The sequence below is a fragment of the Anabas testudineus genome, chromosome 3 (genome assembly GCF_900324465.2).
Source record: "Anabas testudineus chromosome 3, fAnaTes1.2, whole genome shotgun sequence".
Classification (NCBI taxonomy): domain Eukaryota; kingdom Metazoa; phylum Chordata; class Actinopteri; order Anabantiformes; family Anabantidae; genus Anabas; species Anabas testudineus.
In genome coordinates, this window is record NC_046612.1 from 11,222,983 (window position 1) to 11,235,755 (window position 12,773).

The window sequence follows — 12,773 nt, forward strand, 5'->3', positions numbered from 1 at the left end:
ATGATTTGCTTGTGTTTTCTTAAGTTGCAGAGAATTGCACTCTCCGGGCCAATCCTGCTATTAATTAACACTTATAATGGTTCAAGTATGTGTAACATCATAACCTTTGTCGATATCTTTCTCTTTGTGTCATCAGGGAACACCCCATTGGAGACAAGAGTTTTCAGTGCTACATCCGCCAGCAGTCTGAGAGCTCCACCTACTCCATCTAGCCATGGCCCTGTGGACTGTTTCTATGATGCCCGGAACCAGCATGCTATTACTGCTAAAAACAATCCATCTTAACAAAGCTCTGTTTGGGTTTGAGTTTTAAAACTTTTAATTCTTTAAAACAAGAGACAATAAGTCAAGTTAGGTGTGAGCTTATCACTTGTCTCCAGAGATGCGTCTTCATGTTCGAAGACCAGGTTTGGAAACACCTATCACCTGATGTACTGATTTGTTCTGTTTTAAGAAAATAAGAGGTTTAAGGCTCACTGCCTCAGTTAGCTGATGGACTTTTTTTTTTTTTTTTACTATGTCTTAAGGTGCATCCCTCCAAATTCGGAGAAACAGACCTCAGATCATCAAGGGGAAAAAAAACACAGGACAAAAAAAAAAACATGGATATGAAGAAGATAATCACACCATACATCTGTTTGGCTCTCCTTTCTGTGATGTGATATGAGAACAAACTTTTTCACTGGACAGTTTTGACAGTGACCGACACGCACTTTAATCGTCTCCAAATCTATGGATGAACAAGCCTCACAGCACACTTTCAAAAAAAAAAAAAGAAGCGTATTTTATCTGTTTGATTTGTATTTGGGTATTTTAATGGTTGGTGAAATGTTCCGTTGTATTTCACGTCTAACAGACCAAACTCTAGAAGGAAAGATGGACTGTTATTTTTTCCCCCCCCCTTTGTGTGGGGTTGTGGGTCCTCATGTACTTTTTTTTGGCCCGAACCTCCTCAGGAAGGCTGTGAGGGTCGTGGGAACTCAAGAAGGGATTACTGGGACCAAGCACAGCCAAGAGTAGTTATGCTATGCTGTGATGTTAGCTCTCCAAACTCACTCCATGGACTATTTTATCCTGAAGTTTTAATCCTTCCCTTCAACCTTCTAACAGATGTATAGGTTCAAGTTTTCACGTTTCATTTGAAGTTTTGTTCTGTTGGTTGTTGTGTCATACCCCTATGTAACCAGTACCTGGGTTAAAGAAATAGCTGCATTTTGGAGATTTATTTTTCACTTTCACCGCTTACACTGAGTCAGACAAACCCAACTGATGTATTTTCAGCATCTTTGTATGTTGTTTAACGGTATGTTAAATAGTTTGCTTAGCGTGGCTGATTTTATGATGTTAAGCTGCTGCTTCTCTTTTAAGTAAGGACATAGTTTATTCCAACTTCAAATCAGTTTCGCTTGAATAATTACTGATAATTCAGTGCTGCCGCTGTGCCATAAATTCCACCTCTGCAAAGTTTAGTATATTTAGTTTTTGTTAAGAAGTGTGTACATTACCACAGTCACTATTGAAAGTTTTTGTACTGGGCTACATTATATTGAGAGATTTTTCCATTTTTTATAGTTCGTATTTACATAAATGAGTGGTCATCTTAGTAGAAATACATGTGTGTATGCTTAATGCAGCCCAGCACAACACCAGCACAATGACTTCAATGCAAAACTTATAGTTGAATTGAAATATCTCAAAACTCAACAATATAAACATCAGAAAAAGAGGATTTAAGGCAGAACTGCTGTATTTGAACCTAATGAACACAAAATATAGCGTGCATACTTATTTAACAAACACACTGTCACAGGTTCATATGTGGGAAACCGTGCATTTATGCTGCTTTTAAGAGGTGGAGTAAATAAACTCAGCCAGGCTAAGGCCACTGTTTAACATCCCTCAAACTGCATGCCAGCATATTGTAATAAAAGAATATGTTTGTTTCACCCAGTGTGCACAATAAGCCAAACAACCCCTTCAACTATCTGAAAGCAGAAACTATGTTTTAGCGCAGCTTCACTTCTAATTAATCCATATACTCACATTTTAACCAGTCTTGTCTTAGAGTTCTGATTGTGAAATGGATAGTGTGTTACTGATTGTGTTGGCCCCACTGACTTCCTTGAAGTCATTTTTCAGTTTGTGAGTTAGGTCCGTCTTACTTTGGAAAAGCTGCCCATGTAATGTAAAACCCTGTTTATGTGCATCGCTCTGAGAAACTGCCTGCTGTGAATCTTACAGATCAGCAAGGTACAAGATTTATTGTTGTTAACCAGTTGTGTTGTTCTACGCTGAGAGTCTCACTGGCATCCATATTCATTAGCACTCACTCTCTCCAAACCAGCGCATGTGTTGTGTCGTTGTAGTCACTGCGACGGTAGCCTCCGCAGTCACTTGTGTGCAATCAGGTGGCAACACACCACAGATTAATTTTGTATTTTCCACACTGTACACCTGGTTATGTAGCCTCACAGTAACCCTTGATCACAGGATCCCAAACAGTGCCAGTCATCACTTTTTCTAAAATTGTCTTTTTGAAAAACAAAGAAAAAAAAAAATCACTTTAGATATGTTTTTATATCTCAAACCTAAAGCTGTTTTAAAAACAGACGAGCAATTATTCTGATTCCGATTACATTTTTTTTTCTTTGTCAAATGTGTTGATCTACGAACTATGAGGAAGGTTCTCAACATGATTACTCTGTTTTCTACCTTTGTCTTGTCTTACAGAAATCTTGCTGTGCATTTGAACTGAATGACTGAGCTGTGTGTGTGTGTGTGTGTGTGTATGTGTGTGGACATGTTGCATTGCCAACTGAATTAACCCAGTGTTACAGGTCAGGAAAGGTAGAGTCCCTCCTGTAGAATTCAATCACTGCCTGTAATTTCACTGAAGACTGTAGTAGAACTGTGGAAACACTCTACTCTGGCCTGACATCTCCTCTGTTGTCTTGTATAGACCCACTGTCCCTTTTCAAGACTCTTTTGCCAATATATTCTCCCCAGACATTTTATATGTGTAACGCGGTGACAGCACCGATGAAGCATTGAGAGAGCAGCGTGGCTTTAACCTCGGACACTTTTGCGAGTGTTTGTTTCCACCAGTTACTAACTTTACTCAGGTTTATCGTACTCAGCACGGCATGCGTGATTGAGACTAAAACCACCAAACATCATCCCTGATTTGGTAATCATACTTCTTATTATTTTCAACTAAACCTTCCCAGAAACATCAGCTGAGCTGGTGGGGGGTAGTGACATTTACAGTAATGGCAACTCTTCCCAAAGCCCACAAAGGAATGACTTATGCAATAATAATGTTTCAGCATGCAATAATATTAATAACACCCGTCAATGGACCCCTTTCAAATGATCACAGATTAACAATGCACATCTGCTGACCTTTTGCAGTAAAATGCCTCTTCAGATAAACAGATTATTAAGGGAGAAATGTGTATTTTGTACAAAAATATTTCAAAAGTATTAAAAGAAGCCTGTTATATGTGTACATAAAAACAGTTGAATGAATGATGACAATGTGATGTTTTTTTTTTTCCTGAATAACTCAATGAAACCAATATTAATGCAAATGTCGTGTCTGTGTGATTTGTTTAACATTGTCCTAGTACTTTTCTATTGTTGCCATTCATGCTGCTCCGAACTGCGTGCAAGTGTGCACAACTTCTTTTACCTCATACTTGAGAGAATATGACCTTAACTGTTGCTGCTTTACGGTAAGGGGACTAAATGGCAGGGAGCTAAAGAAGTGTTTGCAAAGCTTTCGAATGTGTAGCATGCTACAGATCAACATATTTCACGTCTGAGTCAAACGTCAGCAGACTATTGGACTTTGCTCCAAAAGAAAAACTCCCAATTCCGATTCTTATGTTGATCCTATGCACTTGAGTAGTTAGGGCTTCAGCTAATGATTATTTTCATTGTTCAGTAATGTGCTCACGAAACCACTGAAATGATGAATTGATTATCGGAAATGGAAAGATTTCTTCAGCTAAACGATGTAAATGAGACAACTGGGTACAGGCTGAGGGGCCCCAAGTGGTCAGGAGACCAGGAGCCAGAGCCTGTGCATGACGTGATTGTTAATACACTATTTCTTGATTTACAGTAAAAGACAGCGGGTGTGGGCTCAGTTGAAGTTGAGATTTACATTTACAAGTAAAGTTCAGCTTCATAAGAGTTGTCTCTCCTGTGGCACGGTCTTGTCTTTCCTCGACTGTTTCCACACATCTCATGAACTCAGTCGCCTACAACTTGTTGACAGACTTCAAGTGTGTGTGTGTGTGTGTGTGTGTGTGAGAAAGAGAAAGAAAGCATTTTTTTTTTTTAAATCCTTTGTGCTCGGGGCCTCCTGAAGTGTATTGTATTTCATAAAACCAATTTTCTGCATGAGCTCCACCGGCCAGCAGCAGCAGCAGCAGCAGCAGCAGCAGCGAAAGTGCGCGCACGGAGCAAACAAAAGGCGCACCGGCGGTGTGCGTGACTGCGCCTGCAGCGCACCCTAGCTGCCTTCCCCTCACACCCCTGTGCTGCAGCCCTGTAGCTGGCAGCTTTCCTCCACTCCCCCTCTCTCTCTCTCTCTCTACGAAAACACTTTCGGGAAGAATAAAGTTTTTCTGGGGGGGTTTTTTTGCGCTCCGCCAGCCTTTTTTTTTTTCCCCCCAGAGCCAAACCGTGGCCTAGCAGGAGGAACGGCTCGACTATGTGGAGAAACAAACGGGTGCTTGAGGAGTCCTTGGCTCTTCTCGTGTGTCTTGTGACCCTCGTCGGTGCTTATGGATGTAAGTGTTTGGGTGTTTTTTTTTTTGTGTGTGGTTCCCGTTTTCGCTCCACGCGTTTTGGTTTCTCGTCAGTGCCGCAGTTTGAAGCGAGCTTTGCTTTTTCAGCCTGGTTGTAACATTTTACCGTGAGAGCAGAGAGTGTGGAAGGGGTCATGACTCCTTTCTGCCTCATGAAACAATGCTTGGACAACATGAGCCGCTTGTTTCAACAAGCGGGGGGTCATTTCTGGGAAATAACGGTTTCGCAATGACATTATTTCCAGGCCAATTAGGTTGTCCACTTGATCCATGGAGGCCAGCAACGCCAGGCATCTGTCATGAGCAAACTAGACTGAAACCCCTGCAGGGATCAGTCATGTGTTGTTCTAATGTGGCCTGTTGAATGACTCACACTGTGCATTATGTGGCAGGGATGAAAAGTGATTGTCTGGACATAAACGCGCAGCACTGATGATGCAAAGATGTGTTTGCATGTTCTGTTTAAACGATTGTGCTCCTGTGTCTGTCCCAGTCCTGAGCCAGAACGCAGCCTCCCAGTTCCTGAGGCGGCACAGAAGAGCCAACTCTCTGTTTGAGGAGAGCAAGAAGGGCAACCTGGAGCGGGAGTGCATCGAGGAGCTCTGCAACAAGGAGGAAGCCAGGGAGATCTTTGAGAATCAGCCAGAGACCGTAAGAGCAGTGACCCCTGATATCGCTGCTTAGTTTGGTGTGTGTCCACTGGAAAGTAGTCTAAGTATCAAGAGGGTAGAGAGGGAAATCAGGTTCACATCTTCCCATATACACTTCCTTCAGAAGGTATTTGTTTTTGACACTGATGTTCAGAAATTCAGCTTTTATTTGATACTACACAGGAGACTTTTGCATCAGATATGAACCTGTGTTTCATTTTACCCAGGTGTCCAGTGAGATTGTTGTAAGTCAGTAACCATATTTAATCTGAGAAAAAGAGGTGGAAAAATGTGGAAAACTAATCAGAGCAACGTGCACCTACAGTAATGGGTCAGTCAAACAAAACAACAGCTGATGACAGAAGCATGTGAGCTCTGAAGAAATCCCAGAACAAGCCGGTGACATCACCCACAGCCTCCTCGAAGAAGAGGGGAGAGAAGGGATCATGGTCCATAAATCAAACAAGACTTCATGAGAAGGAATACAGGAGCTATACAATGACATGATCAGCAGAAAGTCAGGTTGAAGATGTAAAATGTGTTGAAGAAAGCGGAGATGAGCCACAAAACATCTAGATGGTATAGGGAAAAGGCTTTCTAATCTTTATTTATGCAGTAAATTATGATTTCAGACGAAGAAGAAAACTAGGAGACATCAAATAATAGATCCATCACCTGTGTTGTTCTTATCGAGGTGTTCACTGCATCAAATAAAAGCTGAAGTTCAGAACTTTCTTTTCCTGTCCATTGTTTGGAAGCTTTGACTTGACTTTGAAGCTGAGTGACGCATCGATTCAGAAACACAGGTAGCAGTTCACCTGCTGCAAATGTTAATTTAAAAAAGATTAATCTTTGTTTATTGATTTGTTTTTTGTTTTTTCAGGAATACTTCTACCCCATATATGTCGGTGAGTTTTTAGAGACTGTTTTGTGTCTGTACATGTTGTGATATAATATTTGTTTGCTCTGTCTGTCATAGTCTCACAGAGAACACTCTTTGTTTACAGTGTGTCTCGGTTCACACCGCGTCGGCATCAACAATCAGAACTCTCCCATCCCATCAGACCTCCGCACATGTGTCAACGGTGGGGGGCTGTTACCTAAATAATTCAGGAACCTTTCCATCAGTTATTCACAGTAGATTCAGATGTTTGATTCCTTCAATGACATCTTTGTGTGTGCGTTCAAACTTGTTTGTTGCATGGCAGAGATTAGTAACCAGTGCACACCGTTTCCATGCTACAAGGAGGGTACAGAGCGCTGTGTGGACGGACAAGCCTCCTTCACGTGTGTGTGTAAGCCTGGTTGGAAGGGTCAACAGTGTCAAGATGGTGAGTCCTGATATATGATTTAGGATTTTAAATGTGAGCTTAAAAACTGTCGTATACCCAGCTGCAGTGACAACAGCAGGAAACTTGTAAGCTGGAAATTAAATAAATACCAATGTTACTGTTACTACACTAAACCAAATGCATAAACATATAATTTAACTTAAAACTTTTAACTTTAAAATGATTCAACTCTGGCTCTGTGATACATGTTGACTTGTGCAGACATCGACGAGTGTTCAGATCCTGAATTTCCAGCGGGATGTAACCAAAAATGTACCAACGTACCCGGCAGCTTTCACTGCATGTGTGAAGATGGCTACTTCCTCATTAACAAAATCAACTGCATGGGTAAGACTTCACTTCATTTCAACTATTTGTGCAGCTTAAGAGCAATAATCTTATGAACCATTTTGATTTAGATTCATTTAAACTAAAAGAACAGATAATTATAGAGTTTATGTGCTGGATGTTTGAATATACACTGCAGCTGCGCCAACAGACACGCTTTATCTGCATGTTGCATGTTGTACAATTCTTTTTATTTATTCATATGGACTGTGGAACCCTACACACTTCATAACAACGGCCCTGTTCCCCCAGCTGTTGTCCTCAGGGTCTGCACCATGTGTTAGTTCTGACGCTGACCTGAGGTGACTTATTATGTAAGAGCCAGCGAAAAGCTTTAAACCTCTGTTAAAGAGGGTCCTCCCTATAAACAAGAGCAAATATTAGAACCCACTTGCAGCTTTTAGATTGTTGTCGTCTTGTTTCCTCATATTTCTCTCTCTTGTATTTTGTGCGGATACCTCAATTGGTGTTATCTGTGAGTGTGTTCAGTGTTCGTTGAGTTCAAAGTCTTCACAAACATGCATCGAGGTCGGTTCGGTAAATTTGCTCTCTCTTGTTTTGGACGGGCTCTGAAGATTACCACAGTTAAATGTGGTGTATTTACCACTTTATTTTTTTTAATCAGGACCTAAGTCCACATCTCAAATTCTCACAAGCTCATTTGCTTATTGTTACTTTCCATTTATTGTTTTCCAGATACAGATGAATGCCAGTTGTATCCCAGAATCTGCGGGCAACTGGCTAAATGTGTAAACACGCCGGGCATGTTTGAGTGCCAGTGTCCCCTGGGATTTAAATATAACTTCACTTCCAAGACCTGCAATGGTGAGGCTTCAATTTCTAATTGAATTTATTGTCACTCTTACCACAAAGAGCAGACAGACAGGTGACCAAACTGGCTGCAATTAACTGAATTTTTGAATGTTAAAATCCCATCACACCTATTTTAACCACAATATGGAATTTACAATATGGGCCCCATTATTTATTTATTTTTTTATTCCCGTTGCAGATGTGGACGAGTGCGAGCGGAACCTGTGTGACGGCACTTGCATAAACACAGTGGGTAGCTATACTTGCCATTGTGATGGTCGTCAGAATTTCCGTTTGGCAGAGGATCAACGATACTGTGAGAAAATCCCTGTGTGTTTGGAGTTGTATGACCACACACACTCTGAGATGCTTTACCTGGGGGAGCAGTTTGCAGGCCTCCCTGTCATCTATCTGCGCTTCCGTCTGCCGGAGAAAACAAAGTAAGCATCTGTCATATATACATGTAAAAGTAGTGTGTGTGTGTGTGTTTAGCCCATTTTTAGTATATAGATAATATAATATATAATAGTTAATATTATAATATATATATATATATATATGATACATTTGTTAGTTAATAGTTAGTGGCCCAACTCGTATTTGTCTGTCTTGTCATTGTTAGATTCGCGGCAGAGTTTGACTTCCGAACGTTTGATCCGGAGGGAGTTGTTCTGTATGCCGAGTCCTCTCAGGACTCGTGGTTCATGTTGGGACTAAGAGCTGGTCGCATTGAAGTCCAGTTTAAAAACCAGCACACATTCAAGGTTACCAGTGGAGGAAAAGCCATCAATGATGGACAGTGGCACGTGGTAAGAAAACATCTGTACATACACAGTGGTAGCTGAAGCGCAAATTGCTGCATTGAATTAACTGAAATAAATGTTTTGATACTGTGTGTAACACGCAGATCTCTGTGGATGAACTGGACAACAGCATCAATGTCAAGATCAGCAAGGAAGCTGTGATGAGCATCAACAGCCCTGAGAGTCTCTTTATTTCAGCTAATGGCATACTGGAGACCAAAGTCTACATCGCTGGTCTGCCCAACCGCACTGACAACATCATCAAACCTGTAAGCTGCTCATCTGAATTAGTGAACACATGGAAATCCTAGACAGAAATGATGGGTGAAATAAAAGTGCGTGAACTGTGTAGTAAAGACCAGACATATTGTTCATGTCGTTGTACGTGTTTGTGTCTGATAGATCAACCCTCGACTTGACGGCTGCATCCGAGGCTGGAACTTGATGAATCAGGGAACGTCTGGGGTGAAGGAGATCATCCAGGAGAAGAAGAGTAAACACTGCTTTGTACATGTGGAACGAGGATCGTTTTTCCCTGGGAAAGGACTGGTGCACTTTAACATTGACTACAGTGAGTAAGTTATACTTCATTCATTCCAATGGGAAAATTTGGCCCCTGCATTAAGTCTGTCGTAACTACTTCGGAGCACTGAGCAGCTGCAGCACAGGGCTGTAGAGCCAAATGCTGCGAGCATTAAAGGAAATGATATGAGCATGAAATTCCACACAGAAAGTCCACAGCAGGCCTTTGGGGGTTTTGATTTTGTGACTATACCAACACAGTTACAACAACACACGTCTTATCTAAGTTCCTAAATGTCTAACCTGACAAAAGTAATGCATTAGTTTCCCTGTATTTGTGTAACTAGGTGATTCTGGGAGCTGGAGCATTGATATAAAGATGAGTATACGTCCGTCCACCAGCACAGGTGTCCTGTTTGCTCTTGTCTACAACAATACGGTGCCCCTGTCCCTCGCTGTGGTAGCAAAGGGAAAAGACGAAGCTGTGAGTTAATTCGCACTTTTGCATGATGCAGCCCAGCATGTCTTCACACATACAGATACACAGTATACAAGCACGAATACACAATTAAACTTTGCTCCAGACCTTGCAGGTGTTCTTAGACGGCGTTTCCGTGGTGAGGCTGGACTCTCTGATGTTGTGTTACCCAGAACGAATGACGTTGCTGCTAAATGTGACTCCAGCAGAAATCCAAATTTCAGCCAACTCCTCCACTGTTACCTACATTCAGTCTGATGCCCTGCAGAAGGCTCTGGAGCGCCTCAACACCACCATGCAAAACCCCATCAGTACATATATTGGTGGAATACCAGGTTAGTCAATACAGATAACTATTAGTTTATTACATTAGCCACATCACATACTGTGTGATTGCTAAACAATGGCTATTGTTGCCAGTGTGTTTAAGCTTTATCTAAGATTTACCCATAATGGAAAAGAGTTAAAGCAAAGCTGAATGGAATATCCTCTTGACTGTGCTGTAAGAGCAAAACTGTAGTCTTCTTTTTTACAGAAGTGAAAGCGCTGGTTTGTTAATGTGCTCTGAAAACCTACATGAGAAAAGTCTAAAAGCTCTCACACAGCAATTGGTTTCAAGGAAAAGTCACAATGCTGTTTTAAATTAGCAGTAGTAATGCTGAAGTGGCTTTTGGTCCTGGCTACCTGGGGATGACAGGCTGCTGCTCTCTACTTGATGTACTAAACGTTTATTATACAGGAAAAAACATGGCAGTGCACAAAGTTCACCCCATAGATCTTCTCTGAACATAAGAGTGAATCCCTCTTCAACCCTGTTTTAAATCAAACTATTGGACAATTTAATTTTCTTACCAGATGATGGCGCTAGATTCAAAGTGAAGTGATTGCAATGTACTGTATCTGGAATGGCTGTACCAAATTTCAGGGTTATTATTATTTTTTTGTGTCACTAAAACCAAGTTGTCAACATCAGGATCAATAGCAGGCATTGCTGGGAACCATGAATTTCTACACAGTGTCATAGAAATCCATCCCGTAGTGTTTAGTAGTTATCTGAACCAAAGGGATAGAGGTAGCCGACCAACATTATAATCATCTTGATGGTGCATTATTTTGTTATTATTATATTATTACCTTCATTCTTACCATCTCCTCACTGTCATTCTCACCAACTCTCCCGATCTACCCCTCAAGATGATGTCCCACTATCTGCCACCCCTGTGACAGCGTTTTACCACGGCTGCATGGACATCACCGTCAACGGCCAGCAGTTGGATTTTGACGAGGCCCTCAGCAAACATAACAGCATTAAGTCCCATTCCTGTCCTCCTTTTTCCATAACCCCTGAAAGTCCCCATGATTTACTGCACGTGGACAGAAAATGACCTTAATTAACACCAGCGCCACATTAAGACACCCTCACAACAGGCAGCATCCCACCGTGGCCAGGAGAGGAGATGGGAGGGAGAGAGGGATGAGAAAGAAGTCACTAGAAGATAGAGATAAACGGTCATTTTTGTTGACTTTCTCTGATGGGTCTATTTTAAGCATTGTTTTATGGTTTTTATGGGTTTTTTTTTTTTAGCGAGGAACAGCAAAAGCTGGCTTGCCATTGAGATAGATGGAAACTAGATGACTGAATGAAAAAGTTGCAGTTTTCTGCAAAGAATTAAATTCTTCCCAAGGAACTTTGGAAAAGGGCTGAGCTCTATAGCATAAGTGTAAAGCAAGAGTTGGTTGTGTTTGTGTAGAAAAATAGCCACTGTTGCCCAGACCATGAGACCACCCGTAGCTTTTTTTTCCCTTGCAGTTGAATCACAGTACTAATCATGGTACAGATGTCAGGACACAAGTAGCTGAAAGTGGTTAGTGGTTGGTTGCAGTAGTGAAAACCACAGAGGAGAAAGCTTAGCTTCAGGCTTTCGATCCAGCGATTCCTTAATGTGAACTCTGCTTTCATAAGATGTTGCATTGGTTTAGCAACTTTTAGAAACATGTTTCATCACAGTGTTCTTGCCACATTTAAACTTCTGTTGCTGGCCTCGCAAGCCTGTCTCCAACTTGTGTCCTCATCTTCATGGTTCTCCTCTGTTCAGAAATGACCTTGTATATACAACAAGCCATCTCTAATATATAATTTAAATATACTTATTCAGTACTGTGTTTGTTTTATGTTGGTTTTAATAAATCAGTATGAAAGCAACCTGACAGTAATAGTTCTACATTGCAATATTCGGTTATTTCAGTAAACTGTATATTCTTAGAGAATGACATTAATAGTGATGCTACTGTATTTACGATAAGGCTTCTCATAGCCGTTGTATGTGTATATTCTAGCTATCAAACATGTATGAGTTAACGACATGTAAGTGTTGTAGCTGCAGGTCATAGTTTGATTAGTGTTGATACATCATTTACTGTCTGATATATCAGATATACACAGCAGTATACAGAACACACAACCTGATCATTTCCTGTATTCATCTTCGCAGTACTTATTTACAAACACAGACTCCCTTCAACATAGCGGTTTCTCATTATTGAGAGTTTTCTTTAGGGACAGATGGCACTGCAACATCATGCTCCATTCTGTCACCAGCTCTTTGCTTTAAAATAGGTTGTCAACATGTTATTACCGTTCAGTTTTAGCTTATAATACACATATTATATTGATAGAGCTTTTTATTATTTAGAGTAATCAAATTAATACTTGAGAGTTATCAACTATGCAGGTTTTTTTTTTTTTTTTTTTTTTTTGGTAACACCGAATTGTTTAGTGAACTCTTTATAAATCAATATTTAAAATACACTGTAGCTGGCAAAATAACCGTGCAAGTTTACAGGCACAATATTATTTATAAATATTAATGTTAGTTTGTTGATTTTTCACTGTGATGTTGAACTCAACTGTATGAACTATTGCTCAATATGTGACACGTGACATCTAATGAACTAGATGGGGAAATAGAAATACAGAGGAATAGCAAATGAAACATTCGCACAAGATTCAG

At 40.7% G+C, this 12,773-nt stretch overlaps 2 protein-coding genes across 3 annotated transcripts in view; both read left to right on the plus strand.

The window, feature by feature from the left end:
• rasa3 (RAS p21 protein activator 3) overlaps positions 1–3,590 on the plus strand; it is a 33,949-nt gene extending 30,359 nt beyond the window's left edge. The window contains exon 24 of the mRNA XM_026378085.1: positions 137–3,590. Coding sequence (XP_026233870.1) covers positions 137–212 — 76 coding nt within the window. The 3' untranslated portion in view covers positions 213–3,590. The remainder of the gene's footprint in view (positions 1–136) is intronic.
• A 970-nt stretch (positions 3,591–4,560) lies between these two features.
• pros1 (protein S) lies at positions 4,561–11,965 on the plus strand. Of its 2 annotated transcripts, XM_026377585.1 has the most exons (14): positions 4,565–4,799; positions 5,311–5,468; positions 6,351–6,375; positions 6,475–6,552; positions 6,676–6,798; positions 7,021–7,146; positions 7,843–7,971; positions 8,159–8,399; positions 8,582–8,768; positions 8,867–9,031; positions 9,165–9,333; positions 9,632–9,768; positions 9,869–10,097; positions 10,957–11,965. In XM_026377585.1, exons 1-14 carry the CDS (start codon positions 4,721–4,723, stop codon positions 11,145–11,147), a joined length of 2,037 nt encoding a protein of 678 aa, XP_026233370.1. In that variant the 5' UTR covers positions 4,565–4,720; the 3' UTR covers positions 11,148–11,965. The 2 variants fall into 2 exon arrangements, with proteins under 2 accessions (XP_026233371.1, XP_026233370.1); XM_026377586.1 differs by lacking the exons at positions 9,869–10,097; positions 10,957–11,965 and having other exon boundaries at positions 4,561–4,799; positions 9,165–9,337; positions 9,632–9,766.
• The last annotated feature ends 808 nt before the right edge of the window (positions 11,966–12,773 follow it).